At 37.8% G+C, this 20,495-nt stretch overlaps 1 protein-coding gene across 1 annotated transcript in view; it reads left to right on the top strand.

Moving 5' to 3' along the window:
* The window catches only part of LOC135219993 (sonic hedgehog protein-like), a 203,980-nt gene extending 184,098 nt beyond the window's left edge, over nt 1-19,882 (top strand). Inside the window, exon 4 of the mRNA XM_064257276.1 lies at nt 17,474-19,882. Within this exon, the coding sequence (XP_064113346.1) occupies nt 17,474-18,279 (806 nt within the window). The 3' untranslated portion in view covers nt 18,280-19,882. The remainder of the gene's footprint in view (nt 1-17,473) is intronic.
* The last annotated feature ends 613 nt before the right edge of the window (nt 19,883-20,495 follow it).

Genomic DNA, 20,495 nt, shown 5'->3' with positions numbered 1-20,495 from the left:
TCTTATCATTCACACTGTGTTCTACGTAAAGATTCTTTAGTCTTATTCAGTGTAAAGTTTCACTGCGTGCATATAAAAAAATCATGATACCAAAGTAATATCTATACGTCCGTAGATGTAAAATAACTAACACTGCTTACCGCCACAGCATGAAGCATGGACCAACAAAGCAAGACGTATGCTACTAATGTGTGTGTGTGTGTGTGTGTGTGTGTGTGTGTGTGTGTCATATTATTAGAAAACTTATCCGAGATTCCATTTTCATTTTTTTCCAAAGATAGAAAAAAAATTTAATAGCACAAATTCTTACGCAAAGTTCTCTTCATTAAAAGCTTGATGTCACCCAAAGTCATCCTGTACATCACACTGCAACACCTTCCTTAATTTATCGGTCTTCCCATAAGCTTTGTTTTGTGTTCAAACGTGGAACATATACGCTTTCGCCCTACCATACCACCGAACTCTTCCCAAAGTATATATTTCCTAGCCTTAAATAGGTTTGGAAAATGCCTTATGGCTTTGACATCTTCAATGGAATGAACAGACAAATCGGAGAAAGGGCGTGACATAAAAATCAAAGTTTGGAGGCAATAGAATCCATGGCGAAAAGAATGTTGAATGGGTATTTGATGATACACTTAAATTCAAATGTTAATTCAAATGCCTCATGAGAAAGGCTTCAATGTGTTGTGAGAAAAAGTTCAAACATAATTATAACAACTTAAATTTGATTTGATTTATACCGATTTTTGGCATTATGCCAAGCACTGGGGCAACTAAGGCCATTCAGCGCTGAAACGGAAATTACAGTAAAAGGTTTGAAAGGTGTAACAGGAGGAAAACCTCAAAACAGTTGCACTATGAAACAACTGTTAGGAGAGGGTGGCCAGTAAGATGGAAGAGAGAGATTATGAACGGAGGTACAGTAAAATGAATGAAAGTAATTGCAGCTAGGGGCCGAAGGGACGCTGCGAAGAACCTGAAGTAATGCCTACATTGCGCTTCATGAAGTCGCAGACTTCTACAGAACTCTGGAAGGAAAATGACAGAAAATAGTGGGGATTAGAAATACATAAATGCAAATCAACACAGATCTCACGCAAAGAAGCTCACAGGACAGTAATGGAATTGATTGGCTAAATATATGGAACAGAAGACTGAAAAAGAGGGAATGCACGAAGGGACTGTTGAGACCACTCTCTGTAACGCAACGACATGTGATTTTCCGGAATGAAAATAAAAGGCGAGAGAAGTCGAAACGAACTGCATAAATGGTAAATATATTATACTAATAAAAGAGATATGAACGTGCATAGATAGGCTACAAAGCAAAGTAGAACTGAAGGTTAGTGTCTGCGAACCAGATCCGAAAGCTAGCTTTGAGGTAATTTGGTCAAGTGGAGAGAATGGAAGGGGAAGAGTCAATTCAAGATGGCGGTGGAAGAGTCCGTTAAAGAGGGGGTGGGGTAGGGGGTGGGGGGCCTAAAATTCGTTGGTCATGACAGGGAGGACGACAGAGACTCTGGAAGTTGTCCCTTAACGTATGACCAAGAAACGGGAGCATTGGAAAGACAGAAGCAAGTAGTTAATGCTGAACCTTCCATGTTCGTAAATGAAAGTTCATGTAGGAATTCTGTTTACATATGTATGTAAATGTTGCGTATCCATTTTCGTATACATATACGGTTATATACGTATATATTATATATAATATATATAGATATATATAATATATATATATATATATATATATATATATATATATATGCGTGGAGAAAGACATTAATGAAAAATTTTTTTAAAGGAGTACATAATGACTGACGGACAGAAGACAATGACAAGAAGGCTACTGTAACAGGAAACTCCCACCCCCCCCCCCTCCCCCCCCCCCCCCTCCTCGTGAAGACAGGGCGGCAAAAAACACCCTAATCGCCCCCACCCCACAACACACCATCTATCCGCTGGGGCAGAGAAAACTATCTCTCAAACCCAATATTGGATTTTAATTGCCATGCTGTTTCCAAACTGCCTCTTTTGATCTTCTCGCCAAGAACAGAACCAGTTTTTCCTATGGATGCTTATCCTACTACAATCCCCTCCACCCATCTATACCCATTAAGGAAGGACCTCCCACTCCCAGGCTACTACTACTACTACAGTGGGAGCAGTAGCCAATTAGCTGACCTATTCTAAAGTGGCATCATTATATTTTTATAGACTCTCTCTCTCTCTCTCTCTCTCTCTCTCTCTCTCTCTCTCTCTCTCTCGTCTCTCTCTTTGTGAACGAAATGCGCGCTTACACACACAATGAACGAGGACATAAAAGATATAAGAAAATCACATGCTTCTCGCGTTTATGAGTAAGAATAATAGTTGGAAGATTCACGCAAACTATCCTATCCGTCCTTTTGATAGATACATATTCTACCCCACTGTTTTATGTTATAAACAATAATATATAATATATTATATATATATATAATATATATATTATATATATATATTAAATATACACACACACACGTATATGTAATAAAAGGAAGCCCATAAAACGCTCCTTTTACGTATGTATGTATCAAAGACTAGTAATGTTGACATTCGCCCCCCTTACCAACGGAACCCGAACTCAAATTCCAAGTGTAAACTTAAGAGGAATTGCAATGTTTTTTATTTATTTATTCTTTTATCTATCTATTTTATTATTATATATATATATATATATATTTTTTTTTTTTTTTTTTTTTTTTTTTTTTTTTTTGGCAAAATATACTGTATCTCTGTTGACCTAATAACGACGTGGGCAAGGTGGAGCTCTGGGTATTGGATTACCCACCTTATCTGAAGACGCTAAACAAGGAAATGGAAGGCTGAACAAATTCGGCACCAACGCCTCTTAAAGGGCCCAATATCCTGAACCATTGTATGAACGATTGTCTGTATCGTTCGCAAAAACATTGTGTATAGGCTTGTCTGAATGTGAAAATGGGCGGAGTTTCGTGGTCTGAACAATCTCGTCGGGAATCTATCACGACCAGGTTGCTGGCATACACATGGCGTGCAATGTATATGTTTTTGTCTGCCGGTATCTTCAGTATCTCAGCAACCCTTGCCATGTATAGGCGTACTGTGAAGGCGTTGACTACCACAGAATGAATTCTACACTTGTGGAAAGGGAATTCTGGGTGTAATTCATACTTGTATATAAGAACAGTCATGTCAATTCTGCCACAACGTAAGCGTCAGCAACAGCTCGTAAAGCCCCGAGCTTTCCCCGAATAATTGACTCGATGTGACGTCAGAAACGGGAAAAGTCAGCTTTATCCGCTTTCTCTCCGCTTGTGAAGTCATATCGAACAGAGTTCGTCGAGCTTTGCTCGACCGTGTGGACGGGCCTTAACGCTATCAAGCACGTCTCTTCTACAGATGATGTCATGCCTTCCCGAGACAAAATCTTCATTCAGACTGTGTGTGTGTGTGTGGTGTGTGTGTGTGTGTGTGTGTGTGTGTGAATCCAAATAATTAATTGGCCACTTTGGCTATTACATTATATTTACATTATTTATCAGCCGGTCTGATCATTCCCAACAACAACATTTAAACCTGTCTATTTGTGAGACGCGTGTTGTCACCACTTCGGAAAGAAGTCCATTTCAATGATAAATATTAAAAGAGCAGCTGTACCGAAAGAAATCATACTTATTACCGTCAATTGTCTCGCCCCCTTCAGGGTGGAATATTCCCTAGCCACTGCCTCAACTGAATTATCTTACAATACAAGAGCAGCTGTCGATGCTAAAAATAATCTACTGATCCAGAATTAGTCTTCAAGATGAAGATGAGTCAATGAGAAAATGAAAATTGTGACAATTTTAAAACTGGTACTGATACTACTGAATTAGAAAAAGAAACTGTTTATAAATATCGTCTCTCTCTCTCTCTCTCTCTCTCTCTCTCTCTCTCTCGTAGTAGCCATCTTGCTTGGTGAGACGTACCCGCCCGCGAAGTCACAATAATCAACAGATATCACAAGTTTAACATACGACTAGAATTTGAGAAATATCTAGAAGTGTTCGTGAACTATCGGTGATAAGATTAGTGTGAAAATAGTAGGATAAAGCGTCTTCTAAGTTAGTTTATCAAGTGTAATACTATAAATCAGAACAAGATGGCAGTAAGTTTCCAACTGCGGGAAAAGGTGGCGTAATATGGCGTGTTTAGCAGATTCGCAATACGATGAGGTAGCAGGAAGGGAACTGGCATTTCTCATCTATGAAATCAGCAACAGTCCTAACCAAAAAGATACAAAAAGCATTCACAGATATATTAGAAGGATATAATCCTTCAAACTGGAACAAATCTAATGAAAACATCTTGAAAATAATTGAAGAAGTTCAAATAAAATCCAAGTGGTCAAGAGACTCAAAGAAAATATACATAAACCAACATATTCCGACAAAGAAAATGAATAAGGTGAATCTTGTGAATATACTAATTGATGCATTAGGAAAAAGAATGCCAAAAGCATGCAAACTGTGTAAGGTTTGGTATAGCATAGTCAATCACAAAACCTAATCAGAAAATGTGCTGCATGCAACATTCCGACCCATCCACAGTGTGCTGAGGTAATACAAGATTTGAGAAAAGATACAAGAATTTTTTTGTTTCAACATGTCTATCATGGATAGACAATGTTATTAAATCAAGATTGAATGTACAAATAGTTTGAGAGAAGAAGAAGAGAAGAGAAGAAGAAGAAGAAAAAGAAGAAGAGGAAAACGGAAGAGAAGTAACAAAAAATGAAATGACAGAAAAAAATAAGGAAAACAAAGAACAAGATAAAAGTATGGATGCAGAGATACTCATTGATACTACATATGAGGCAATAAAGCAGCTACCTACGAAGAAATAAATTACGATATGACAACAGAAAAGCAAATCCCGAAGAGGCTCTACCCAGATCTATACAATGACGGGAGGGAAAGAGGAAAAAATAGACAAGAAAGACAAAATCTGCAACCTTTTGAAAAGAGGGAATTGCAGATTTGGAGAAAGATGTACTACAAACATCCTAAGATATGTCAAAACTATGAAATATATGGTAAATGTGCATACTTAGATGGATATGGGGATGATTGCAGAGATCTGCATCCAAAAATATGTAAAAACCTAAAAAGAAGGAAAAGGATGTAAGTTCGACAAAAAATGCAAATATATGCACCCTGTAGCCATGAATCATAATCAAATAAATAACCAACCAAGTAATAAAATCCAAACCAAAATAAGAAAGAAACAAATAAAGAGAGAAATCAAGAATATCAGGTAAAAGAGAAAAGCAAACCACCAATGAGATATGCAGAGGTGTCAGCAAAGAATTTCAAAGCATCAGCTCCGAAATTCTACTCAAGAGATAATAACTGTATTTATTATGCAAGAGGATATTGGCAGAAACGGGAGAAAATTGCAGATTCAGACACAAAATGAATAATTATGATGAAGGAAGATCAAATATTATGGAAAAGTTGGATTTTTTAATGTCAGAATTTCTGGAAATGAAAAAAAGAACAACATACCAGAACAGGAAGAGACATGGGAAAATCCTTATTACTATCGTATTAAATGAAGGAGAAAACACGCAACCATCATAGTGATGAATGCGCAGGGTTTAGTTACGAGTAACTCAAAAAGAAAATAGAGTACTTAGAAAGAACAACCCAAATGAAAAGAAAATAGATATAATGAAATATAAGTGAAACCTGGTATTCCCAAGAGACTGGGAATGATGATCAAATAAAAGGGTTCCAAACTTATAGATCAGATAGAAAAAATAGGAATCAAGGGGAACCGCACATATATGGGAAAGACAAAAAAACAAGGAAAAATATATGAGAAATATAGTAACTCAGAATGTGAACTAATAGCGGTAGAATTTGAATCTGAAAAATTGATGAACATAGTAATATATAGACCTCCTAATACTAAAGAGTTTGACTTAATAATTGAAAAATTGGATGATATATGTAGAAAATCACAAGGACTGGACTATTCTCCTATCTGTGACTTCAACTTTCCTTTCGTAGAATGGAAAGAACGAATAGGAGATTGTGCGGTTGTACTTATACATATAAAAAAGAGAGTAATAGTAGTGCAGAAGATAAGAGGCAATTTGAAAAGCTATTAGATATGCTACTTATAATCACAACATTCAACAAATAAATCACCTGCCAACAAGAAAGGAAAATACTTTAGACCTAGTATTTGTGAACGAGATGAATTATGTTAAAGAAATAATGTTTATAATGCGAGTATTTCAGACCATAATGTCATAGAATTAACAGTTTCATTCCAAAGAAACAAGTGAAAATAGAGATAAGCAAGAAATGAAAAAGTGGGGAAGGATATGGAAAATACAACATTCTACAGTAAAAATATAAAATGGTCAGAAATTAATGAAGAATTAAACAAAGATTGGGATAACATTTCGTAAGTGATGACATAAGGGTAAATACGGAGATATTATATAAAATATTGGAGATAATAGTGGAAAAATATATACCGAAGAAGAAAAGTAAACATCATTCATGCATACCAAGAGACAGAAGAATCTTGTTCCAGAAAAATCAGAAAGTGGAAAAAAGGTCTTGCAAAAGAAAAAAAATGCATGGAAAAGTTATAAGAAACTAAAAAGTAAGATAGAAAATGCAGAACAAAAGATTATACAATCAAAAGAAAATGAAAAACGGGACTTGGAAGAAAAAACCCTATTAAATATCAAGCAAAACCCCAAACTATTATACTCATATGCGAAGAAGATGAAATAAAAGAAAGAATAGAAATAGGCCCTCTGAGAATTGAAGGGAGATTAACGAATGAAAAAAAGGAAATTTGCAACATACTGGCAGAACGATATAAGAGAGAATTCACCCCTAGAATAGATAATGAAGATAATGATATAGAAGAATAAGGGATGAATAGTGAATATTTAGCTGACATAGATATTAATGAAGCTGATATTGTGCAGGCTATTAATGAAATTAAAAATGGAGCTGCTGCAGGGCCTGATGGAATTCTGCTATTTTGTTAAAGAAAGAAAGTAGTTCATTCTATCGCAAAGCCACTTGCAATATTATTAAGACAAAGTGTAGATACAGGCAAGATATATGATGAGCACAATTAGCGTATATTACCCCTACTTTCAAAAAAGTGGAATCAAGACTAGAGGCAAGTAATTATAGGCCTGTGAGTCTAACATCACATATAATGAAAGTGTATGAAAGGGTAATGAAGAAAAATATTATGAAACATTTAATAAAAAATAATTTGTTTAATAAAGGACAACATGGTTGCGTACCCGGAAAAAGTACACAAACCCAAACTGTTAGTCCACCGTGAAAACATATTCAAAATATGAAAAAGCGGAAATTGAAACAGATGTGGTTTTTTATTTTAGGACTTTGCAAAAGCTTTTGATAAAGTAGACCATAAAAATATATTAGCGAAGAAAATTAGAAAAACACAATATCGTGGATAAAAGTAGGAAGATGGTTAAAAGAATTTTTACACAACAGAAAAACAGATAGTTATTGCAAACGACGAGAAAATCGGATGAAGCCAAGGTAAATATCGGTGTGCCGCAAGGTACGGTGTTAGCTGCAATACTGTTTGTTATTATGATTGAAGACATAGACAATAATGTTAAGGATTCGGTAGTGAGTAGTTTCGCATGATGACACAAGAATAAGTAGAGAAATTACTTGTGATGAAGATAGGAACGCTCTACAAAGAGACCTTAACAAAGTATATGATTGGGCAGAGGTAAAAATAGGATGGTATTTAACTCTGATAAATTTGAATCAATAATTATGGAGACAGAGAAAGAAAGCTATATGCATATAAGGGACCTAATAATGAGACCATCACAAATAAGGAAGCAGTTAAAGACCTTGGTGTGATGATGAATAGGAACATGTTATGCAATGATCAAATAGCAACTCTGTTGGCAAAATGTAAAGCAAAAATGGGAATGTTGTTACGGCACTTCAAAACAAGAAAAGCTGAACACATGATTATGCTTTATAAAACATATGTTCGTAGTCCACTTGAATATTGCAATATGATATGGTACCCACACTATCAAAGGATATTGCACAAATAGAGAGTGTACAAAGGTCCTTTACAGCTAGAATAGAAGAAGTTAAGGACCTAGACTACTGGGAACAAAGACTACAATTCTTAAAATTATATAGTCTGGAAAGGAGAGAAGAGAACGCTACATGATAATTCAGGCATGGAAACAGATAGAAGGAATAGCAGAAAATATCATGGAACTAAAAATATCAGAAAGAGCAAGCAGAGGTAGATTTAATAGTGCCCAAAAATATACCAGGAAAAATAAGGAAAGCACACAGGACATTAATCCACTACGCACCAGCATCGATAATGCAGCGTCTATTCAATGCGTTGCCAGCTCATCTGAGGAATATATCAGGAGAGGTGAGCGTAGATGTGTTTAAGAATAAGCTCGACAAATATCTAAACTGCATCCCAGACCATCCAAGATTGGAAGATGCAAAATATACCGGAAGATGTACTAGCAACTCTCTGGTAGACATTAGAGGTGCCTCACACTGAGGGACCTGGGGCAACCCGAACAAGATGTAAGGTCTGTAAGGTCTCTCTCTCTCTCTCTCTCTGACTGAATTTGAACACTGTAAAAAATTTACATTTCAAAATAATCACCTGGGCATGATTAATACTGACTTACCCACACCATAATACTTATTAATTTTTTTGGCTTCCCCGGCATAAGTAATTCGACACTTTCGTGTCAGGAGTCAATCATTTTCGCCAAAAAATGGACCTTGATTACCCTTCTGAGTAAAATCATGGAATCAATCATAAAAGTCCATTACAACGGAGTTCATTTCCAAATTCCTAATTTCTGCGACGCCAATAAACTTCCCCCCCCCCCCCCCCCCCCCCCCCCCCCACCCCTCGAGGACCTCCTCCGTGGTGGGAGGCTTTTGAATTCCAAAAAAAACCCCGCCAAAAAATTAACTGTCAGAACTAACTGTCAGACTTACCCGTCGGTAAATCACAAATAAAACCCTCTATTAATTATCTAGCCTCAGGCTACGGCGATCGAAAGAAGGTTTCTGAATCTTTTAAAAAGTTATTCCAATCCCCTTCCCCTACCAACGACCCCCAACAACCACAGTTTAGTTCTAGGAATAAATAGGTAAGAGACTTGAGGCGAACGGGATGGCCAATTCAATCCCCTTATCCAGTCAAGGATCAAATAAAAACAAACAAATTAAAAATAAAAATGTTCTAAATCGAGAACCTGAAAATCAGTGACGAACTAAGAAGGGTTGCATTTACAGAAAAGGGACTTCGCTATGAAGGTTCAAATGGCATGACCTTGCAAGTCTAACCTAAATAAGTCATGTTCACCGCCCAGCTATAAAACTGGGCATAAATTCAAAAGATCCAAACTCTAACAAAAGCTTCATGAACTACATCGATACAGAGTAGACGAAGCCTTGTTCACAACATCAAAAATGAGTAAAAATACGTCGAAGTCTCTGTACAATGTATAATCCTGTATTAAACCATCAACTATGACCGGCAGCTCTCCAGTTGCGATAGAGGGAGAGTGCGTCCCATGGGTCCGGAAAGTGCTGTCGGATGCACGATCCAGGGCAAACTTCAACCTTAAATAGAACTAAAAACTACTGAGGCTAGAGGGTTGCAACTTGGTATGTTTGATGATTAAAGGGTGGATGATCAACATACCAATTTGCAGCCCTCTAGCCTCAGTAGTATTTTAGATCTGACGCCAGACACAATACAGTGGATTGAAATTCCCAGCGACTAAAAACCAAAGGAAACATTACACACTAACAGTCCCCTTGGCATTTCCACACTACAATTATTTTCTATCCACATACCTCAAGAAATAGTCTGATACATTTAGAATTAATTTTGCTGTAACGTATACTATCCATTTAATGCTAGATGCACTGCTGTAAAAAAAAAACACATCCATACACTCGGCCAATGTGAGCCAAGCACTGCTAGTGAGCTACACAGCACACTTTAAATAACGGCACCTTCCATGAGTAGGCAATGGGATTACATAAACTGAAAAAGACAGCCAGCATAATATTACCTTCTTACAAGAAGACCACCCACCCCTTATATTTTATACTATTTTTCTCATTCTTTCCAGTTATTTCTAAGTCTATACTGTGTCAACAGAGACCTAAACAATTACCAAAGTTTGGTTTTTTGAACACCTAAGAAATATTTTTATTCGGGGATGTGAGTTACTGACAATTTACATCGTAAAGGAATCTTGATCAATAAGTGATATTTGTTAAATTATTCTGGCATTTCCTGGTTTTGAAATGGCACAGTTCTAGGCATTTCAACTGTCCATTAGCCTTTTATTATTATTTTATTTATTTATTTATTTATTTTCTCAACAAGACAGCTGGCAGCATTGAAAAGTGTACAGTGATCATCGCTGACTCTAGAGGTTATCCATTAAAGTGGTGGTGGTTCCGGATTTTTTCAAAAATTTCCTAATGGGTGTTTAATTATATACTTTAATTTTAATAAAATTTTTGATTTACGAAGACCAGCGCTCATTTGTTGTTAAAGTGGGTAGCGCAAGAGTTTACAAATATAGTGACTACATCAGTTGCAATCCCATATTTACCAAGGAACCAATGACACAAGAAACTAGCGGAAAAGAACTTATAGTGAATATAAATTCCAATGCATCAAACCTCCTGGTCCAAAAAGTATCTGAATGAAGTAACCAAAACGAGAAATTACAAATAAGAGAGAAGAACCCTGCAACAAAAATACTTTAGGGAGAGAGATAACAAAACTCTACGGGATTCACGCATACGTTTCGAATAAATCACTCCTCCTACAGCAGTAGTAGAATACCTCTCACTTCCAATACAGTCTGCAGAAACAAGACAAGACGCATCAGCAAGTTTTAACAAAAGAAAATCATAATTTAATCGCTATACAGACAAACGCAACCATAACTGTCACGACAGATAAATAACCAGAGACAGCAAATGGTAGTAGTAGATTACTATATACTGTAGCGTTGAATTCACCTCTCCACACAATTTCCCGATTTACGAGCACACGTCCTTATTCACTTCAAGAATGGAGTATAAGCAATAAGAGTTATGTACTATAATATATATGTATACATTATATAGATATATATATATATATATATATATATATTATATATATATATTATATATATAATGGGTGTGTGTGTGTTGTGTGTGTGTGTGTGTGTGTGTGTGTGTGTGTGTGTGTCTGTATCAATGATACACGTGTCTATTTAAACGTCACATATATTAAGCCTTAAATATATTTTTAGTACCGAATTCAATACTACACACCTCGCGAACATGCTTACAATTAAGGGGGGAAATTGTTGTAAGTGCAACTAAAGGGGCCGCGCCCAAAATCGGTGCTCAGACTTTTTGGTTGATTTACATAACTTAAGGTTCGACTCTGACCGCTATTATATATATATATATATATATAATATATATATATATATATATATAATATAATATATATATATACATATAAACCTGTAAAACGCTATGAAGGATGAAATCCCTGAGGCCAGAAAAAAATAGCAAATTAAAAAAAAAAAAAAACTTACAAAACATTATCACGTCGAACCCAGACACACACACATGGGTCCATCTTCATCTCACACTCACTCACTCTCTTATGCTTCCCTCCAACATAATCACAACAATACGATGATATAAGTCGTCGTCTAAGAGGAGCCACTAAGGGGGGGGGAGAGGGGGGGGAATCAATCCGAATCCTTACGGACAGGCTCTGAAACGGCAAAACTAATACATAAAAGGTTTATCCTTGAAAGGGTATTTAATGGGTATTTAGTGAATGAAACCCTCTTTGCCCATTAAAGAAAAAATCCGCATAGGCTAAGTTGTTAGAATAAAGACAAGCAAGTACAGGTGTTGAAAAATTACTTGTTTATTTCTATAAGTAGATAAATTAAGCGCACGTATACGCATGGGATTGACGCATTATTGTTCAAATAAAGTATACTTAGTACGCAATAAATGCGCGCTCTCTCTCTCTCTTTTATCAATTCTCTGGCAAAACTTTTATCCAGTGAACATTTCTCTCTCAAAACGACGAGATTCATTTACTCTTTTTCATTTTCGTCGCCTTATCTAAACAAAGCCTCCTCCCACCTTCCAACAAGTGCCTTGGCATCCTCGCATTCTTTGGCCTTATCACCAAGGAGAGATGCCAGAATCCACAAACACGAACAGGAACAAAAGCTCATGAGGGATGGATTATTGGCGCTTTGCAATTGACCACAAACTATCAGTAAATAAAACCAATACAACTTTTCCCAATCAGTTTCAAATCCATCCTTCATCTGCTTACCTTTATACCATCGCCCGGTTTCAGGTTTTTTTTTTTTTTTTTTTTTTTTTTTTTTTTTTTTTTTTTTTTTTTTTTTTTTTTTTTTTTTTGCTGGTCACCTGTCAACAAAGCTTTCGAATTCTATGACGTCCGTGGTTTCAGTTTAACCTGAATTCTTTGTTTTTTTCCTTCAACATCATTTTCATAATATTCAGGTAGGATCGGTTTCGGCGACACCTATTGGCATTCAGTAAAAAAAAAAAATTAATTAAAAAAAAATTAAAAAAAATAAAAAACTCCCTGAGAACAATAGTAATAACATCGGTAACCTGGTAATCATTCTCGACAAAGACCATACGGCTATATCACGGATTAAACCTTTGCGACAGGTATTCGTCTCCCTTCATATTACACGGCACGCTGCATCAACATCGAGAGAGAGAGAGAGAGAGAGAGAGAGAGAGAGAGAGAGAGAGAGAGAGGCTGGGGCTCTTTGACCCTTCTACAAGATAAAAACAAGTGAGAAAGAGAGGAGACCCTTTGTGACCCCTTCCTGTCACTCAGAATATTACTGGCTGATTTGTGAAGCCGCCAAGATCGCTCAAGATCGGGCATATGGCATCACACGCCTCGGGCGTCTGATTGGTCGACTAGGTCCCTCTCCTCTCCTCTCTCTCTCTCTCTCTCTCTCTCTCTCTCTCTCTCTCTCTCTCCCTTGGCTGTAGCCACCACCTTCACAGCAGCACCCACCCTTTTTGCATTCCAGCCATGTTTCCCCCACCGAGTGAAATTTCGGAGGAAAGACAGACAGAGACGATGCATTCCTAGCATCCCACGGGGATGATGGTGGTGATACTCTTCTAGGAAGAGGGGATGGGGAGGGGAGAGGGATGCCCCATCATCATAAGGACCGAGACACTAAAGGATTAGAGGTGAATTTCGAAACCGTAGTACGAGTCGGGGGATGATTCTCCGGTCCCTCCTCCTCCTCTCTGACCAGGTGGCAGAGAAACCGTGCCCCGAGCGAGGACCTTCTATGTGTGAGAGAGAGAGAGAGAGAGAGAGAGAGAAGGAGAGAGAGAGAAGAGAAGACGAGAGAGAGAGAGGGGGGGGGGGGGGGGGGGGGAGGAAGCAAAGGAGGGACGTCCTAACTGAACCTTTCTCTGTATTTCCTCTGACAATTCTGAAGCTTTAATTAAATGAAGGCCCCCTACTCTCTCTCTCTCTCTCTCTCTCTCTCTCTCTCTCTCTCTCTCTCTCTCTCTCTCTCTCTGTCTTTGTTACTTTAGTTACGAAAACCTAATTTTATTTTGTTTTGAGAAAACCTCCTTGCAACTCGGATGACTCCACTCGTTCCGTGGCCTCTTCTTGATATCCTTCCAGATATTCCACCTCAATTACCCCTCGTGTTCTTTCACCTCTTGACTCCCCTATGCTGTTCCGTTGTTGCTTCACATTATTCTTCCCTTAAAAAAAAAAAAACACACACACACACACACACACAAACTCCATATATGAATGTTATCTTTAAACGTCTTTCACTGTCATGCCATAATCACAAATTTTCTGCCATAAATCGATACTTTGTGATACTTTCATACTTAATTTTCCTTTCGTTTCTCCTACTTTTCTTATTACATATTTTCTAACGAAAATCAAATATATAAGAAGAGAGCTGTTATTCCTTTGTAGGCTGTCTCCATTAAGAAAGATATGATCGGTTTATGATTATCACTCTTATATAATTGATCAACTACGAAAACAAGTACCTAGTATTCAATGATTTGTTGACCGTATGTACAGCATTTGAATGAGAGGCAAAAAATCCCACATTTTCCAACAAATCGATATATACCTTAGTAAACGAACCCATCAACTGAATACTTTTTCAAAACATTCTTTCAGAAAGTAATAAAAATGCTAGACAAGTTCATCCTTCGAAAAAACATACGATACAGCATGAGATACGAACTACCCAAGGTCTAGAATTTTAATCCTCACAGTTTTGGAACTACTCAGATGCTTCCATGAAAAAACCAGTCTTTCTATCGATAAAATGATAAATTCCAGCTAAAGAAGTGGTATATGTATAATTTCCATGTATCTGTAATATGGGCGACACACTGTTAGAAAGCAAAGGGCATATTTGCGATGAATTTTCCTCAAATAAATGCACGGCTGTCTGCTTAGTCAATCACTGAAACAAGGCGGTTTTTCACCACGAAAGAACGATTGCCAGTTTTCGCGTTCGTGGAGTCCATCCGGTCACTACTTGTTACTTCCAGGTAAGTAAAACACACAGTTGTCAGTTGCTGGGACTCAAGTTAATGGTAAGAGCCGACACTTCGTACTTGGAGAGGTAAGATTCTTCATTAGAAGATCATTCAAGATTCTGATCATGACCTAAAGTCAAGACTGGTTCCAGAAATTATTCAGTTAACTGTCGTTCATCATTTGGGTGTAAGTTATTCCCAAGCTATCGTAAATACGATACTAAGTGACATTTGCACCGTAATATCATGTGACAAAAAAAAAATGAAAAAAAAAAAAAAGTCACTCGTAGAATAGAAATGACAACTCGAGCGCGACCAAACCCATACGTAATTTATATATAATATATGAGTGTGTGTGTAGAATCTACTGGTCATTACATTTACATATATACATATAATATATACACACATGAACATATTATGAATATAGAGTACACATACATTCATACTATACACATATACGTGTGTGTGTGTGTACTTTAACAGTGGAAGGGATAATAATGATAGTATCTGCTACATTCAAAAAATTTGATCACGAGCTGATGTTCGGGATATTGCATCGTGTGGCAATTACCTACTATGCATTTCAGGGCCGTGTCCAATTGATTTTCGTTGATAAAATCCTACCAAAACATCGGATATGGGTCATATTTTGGAAATAGGTATTTGAAGCCACGGCCTAATTGGCAAAAATATGCACTGATGTCTAATGTTGATAATTAAGGCACCTATCGGAGTAAATCACAGAAATTTCAAGGGAAACTTAGCTAAATTTAGTAAGCACACAGAGGGAGGCTACTTGTGACGTAAAGTATGACATCAGGCTTAATAGCAGTGTTCCCAGTAGTGTGACAATGATCGTGGGAACAAATATTTGACCCTCTTGTTGAGAATTACGATAATATTACGGTTTTCATTAGTGATACCATGGGTAAAGAATAAGAATTTTTTTTATTGTATAAATATGACAACATTATAGCAAAGGAATTTGGTAAATATACATTGTACAATTTTACGTTGACTATAGGAATACATAGCAATTATAACCCAATTCTATTTACATTTTCTTGATTAGTTATGCAAAACTTTTGGAACTGGTGATACACAATCATATTGAAATGAAAATACGATAGTTTAGGTGTTTGGCAAGATGTTTTGGCCCGATATACCTGGTAACCTTGCATAATAGTAAACATCGCCGAGTTGCCGACGTCAGGGCAAAGCCAGATTATATGTCACTGTTGTTTCATCTATGTCCTCGTGGCGGCTAGAGTGCTTTCGTTTTGCGTGATTTTGCAGTATATATCTTCAAATTCATAAAAAAATAAACATAGATAAAACCTGGAATACATAGGCTCATGATAACCACTCAACAACCCTACAACAACATTAGTGTCAGTTTCAAGCGCAGAATAATAAATGGAGAGTTGTGTGATATACTAAATACTTAGGATTTATTATGTGACTGATCATGCATTAAGGAAGTTAAGATTAGAATATTTGCGTTATGTTACATTCATTTACCAGGACTAAGCAGGTAGACGTAAACCGAAACTTTTGAGACAATATGAATCAACAGAAACTCCAGGGTAACAATGGTTTTCACAGTGTGTGTGTAAGACTTGGTGCATATTTCAAGTTAAAGGAAATGAATTGCGTCAAGGAACTGTATTACAGAATTAATATTCTTATTTTATGCCCACTCCTGTATTGTACTTTACTTAAAACACATAATTCATCGGAAAGATGAGAGAGAGAGTAGGGTAGGTGTTTGTGTGTGTGAAACAAAACAAGAATCCCATATACTACTACTATTACTACTACTACCAACATCTGAGTCTTCATTCCTAAAGTATAATTGAGTGGGAGGGCCTTCAGTAATGACGTTTCACTAGCCTCCCTCTGGGTGCTTACTAAATTTAGCTAAGTTTCCCTTGAAATTTGTGTGATTTACTCCGATAAGTGCCTTAATTATCAACATTAGACATCAGTGCATATTTTTGCCAATTAGGCCGTGGCTTCAAATAGTTATTTCCAAAATATGATCCATATCCGATGCTTTGGAAAGATTTTATCAACGAAAATCAATTGGACACGGCCAAGAAATGCATAGTAGTCTTGGCTAGTCAATACTCACAGCATACTTCATAACTTTCCGAATTATTCACAAATTCGTTTAGCTACAATGATTTACAATCCTTCATTATTTGCCCATTATAATTATCCATCACATCTCAAAAGTTATCACCATCGCTGGATTGTCTTCCAACGGTCATTAGACATTTTTCTTAACACTAATTGCTATTTTTTCTATCGCGTCTAACAGTTACCTACAACCCAGATATAAGCTGGATATCAAAAAGTAAACTCATATCGAACCTATAAATCGCCTTAATCATGAAAATGAAATATGAATGATTTAAAAATTACGTCAGTGCTATTGGCAGATAAAACCAAGACTCAATATTTCACAATTTCCTCTATCAACAAAACTGCAGTTGCTATAACCAGAAGTGATTTACTTAAAAATGCTTTAAAGTACTCCACCTGATTTCACGAAACGGCAAAGAATTTACAAGTTCAATTCTATTTACTATACACTTCATAAAGCCAATCAAAATGAAATAAAAAGTGTCTCATCTTTTTACATCTACTTGCAGAGGCGACCATGAAAATACTCACTGTTACCTACACCTAATTTCTGTTTCAAAACCAATGCTAATGCTCCCTCTTTCATCTCTCTGCAGAATCCTCAGCGGCGAGTAAGCTAGGAGGCTGTTTTCCGGGGAGCGGCAGCGTCATGACACCATCGGGACCGAGACCTGTGTCGACGCTGCAAGAGGGTGACGAAGTGCAGGTTATGAGGACCGACGGAACACTGGCGTTCAGTCCGGTGCTTATGTTCCTACACAGAGACGAACAGGCCTCTCGACTATTCCTCCAGCTGAGAACTTCCAAAGGAAAGATCCTCACTCTCACGTCCTCTCACCTCGTCTTCATCCTGCCCAGAGAAGACGCGACGAGCAAGACCCCGAGTCTCGCGGATGCCCTGACGTCTGGTGGGGCAGCACTTGCAGCGAGGGTCGAAGAGGGAGACTTCCTCCTGGTGAGACAGGACGGTGGCGGCGTGGCACTGGAGGAGGTCACGGAAGTCACCGAGGTCAAGGGATCGGGGGTTTTCGCCCCCCTGACATCCGAGGGGACAGTTGTGGTGGACGGAGTGGTTGCCTCCTGCTATGCTGTCATCGATTCGCAGAGAATAGCTCACTGGGCCTTCTTTCCCGTCAGATTTTACAATAACCTGAAGGAAACGATCCTTTCTATACTAAGGAAAGTTGGTGCTATTACAACGCCCATCCAAAGAAAAACAGAGGACGTGGCCTACAGTAGCAACATCCAAAATCTCACGCAGAACGAGGTCCTGTGGAAAGGCGGCGGCTCCTTTGAGAACAATGAAGTGGGCCTTGAAACGAATGTCCACATTCATTGGTACGCTCGCTTTTTGTACACTATAGCATCTAGGCTTCTTCCAGCCCATCTAGTGTACTCGTAGTCAAGTTTCCATCCATCACTACACTGGAAACAAACAGCACGCAAATTATAATATATCCCGGACGCTTCTTTCTTAAATTTAGGCTCCTCATAGAAAACTGGTTTTCCAACCACTTGTCTATATCAGGCCCCATAATTAATGACTCGATGAGCGCGATATCTGGCCCAGCAGAAATAAGACTAAAATTCCTTCTATCAAAAATGAAGACCAATTTCCCGTAGAAATGTTTCTGCATCGGCCTGCGCCGAGCTATCAACTGTGTTCCTGGTAACACCACCTGATAGAGAATCTAAAGCCTGCTGTTAGTATGGCAGACACTATGGATGATTCTAGGATTATCTTCAATGTGAGGCTTTACTGAAATATCAGTCATAGCCGTATCTCCATTTACGTGTTTCGTGTTAGAACTAAATGAGCTTGTAAATGGCGTACCAGTGACTAACTGTGTGAAATATAATCTCATCAATGTGCACACTGAACGGCACACAAAAATGTTTCGCTTTCAGAACTGGAAGATAACAACATCCTTGTAAAGTGACAGATAATCTCTCTCTCCAGCTTGTCGTTAAGTTTCATATGCAAATCACCGAGAGATGCCATTGATGTGAATCCTTTACCTTTGAACCAGACAGCTTTAGGTGACTTAATAGCAAATTTTACTCATTTTGCAAGCTTCTAGCCTAACTCATGTCCAGTAATTACTATAACTTTCAGAAGGATTATCTGGATCAATATAGTTATTCAACTGACAAAGGAAGAAACGAGATTATATGTGACCCTCATTACGAAAGTGTGTTTCAAGCGTAAAGCAACTACCAAGCAAAGAGAGAGCTTGCATGTTATGATATATTGCTACAGAGCGGTAAATGAAAGAGTTCTGGGAGGCACAGAAAGGATTCCAGTGTTCCCCCCCGAATGTGCTACTGCGTTGCAAACTGATGATCCCTTTTTTCAATGAAACACTTGAAATCTCATTAGCGTGTCCACTGATGACTGTTGCCTAAACTTAATAAACGTCATGTTTGGCATCTACGCAGGGACGAGGGATTCAGCTACCCCAAAAACCAAGTAATAATAATCATAGCAAAGGCAGAATTGTGAGGGAATGCATGTGATAGCCAGAGTACCCAGAGGGAGCTCTAGGCCCTGAGTTTAATTTCTGAAATAAGGAGAAGAAAAGGAGGGGAAGCAGGAGACGTAGGATATCAGAGGCAGCAGATGGCCTCTAGGATATCAAGGATGTATGTATGAGTATTTGTTTGTGTGTGTGTGTGTGTGTGTGTGTGTGTGTGTGTGTTTGCAGGCATGGACGTGAGCGAACTGTATTTCTTCAGCCAGTTTCTGAAACTATTTACTAGACAATGTCCACACAACTGTCCCCATTATCACCTTTTGTAAAATAGAAAAAAAAAAGTCATCAAGGATTAGCAGCAGGAGTTACAGATATTATCTGACGAAACCAGACTGAAAAACGGTAGCAACCACTCTGAACGAATAATGGCAAGACATACATTGATGCTGTTAAATCTAAAACTGAGAAAGGGCGGAAAACCTACCAGTTTAGCATGTTGTTTTAAAGGAACCGCCTGAAATAAGATGAAAACGGGGTGAAAGGAAATGAAGGATGACGTAAAATTGACGTCTAAATACTTGGGAACCATCTATCCGCAATGACTGAACAGTGGCAATAGTTTTCCGAGCGACCAAAACCATCGGGACAAGAAACTACGGCAACTCTCACTCTAGAACAAACAATGATTCATGGTCTTCACGTCCAAGTATTCAAGTGCCGATATACCACCTATCCCAAGACCCCAAACATACCAGACAACTTCAATCGGTAAATATTTTCAAGCCACTTATTACTACAGCCGTGGAGTACCATGAGCGTGTATGGGGACTGTTAAATCTATTATGTTCTGTATCCTGATATCCCGAACAATATCGTGAGAGGACTGTTCAAGAGGGGTTAAGCACCACTACGTCTTTTACTGAGGGTGAACCACTCATACTTTCTCTGCACATCTTCCTATTCAACTTTTCCACTAGATTGTACACGCGCTCGCTATGTATCTCTAATTACAATATTGCCAAATAAACCAGTCAGCGACAGATCCTTTCTATTCTTATGCTTCTGCTTATTCTGAAATTCATGATCTATAACCTCTTTCAGTTTGGAAGATAATTAATTTTTTAAAAATAAGATTCTCATAAAG

This window comes from Macrobrachium nipponense, chromosome 1 (assembly GCF_015104395.2).
Source record: "Macrobrachium nipponense isolate FS-2020 chromosome 1, ASM1510439v2, whole genome shotgun sequence".
Taxonomy (NCBI): Eukaryota; Metazoa; Arthropoda; class Malacostraca; order Decapoda; family Palaemonidae; genus Macrobrachium; species Macrobrachium nipponense.
This window is presented reverse-complemented; position numbering and strand designations above follow the sequence as displayed.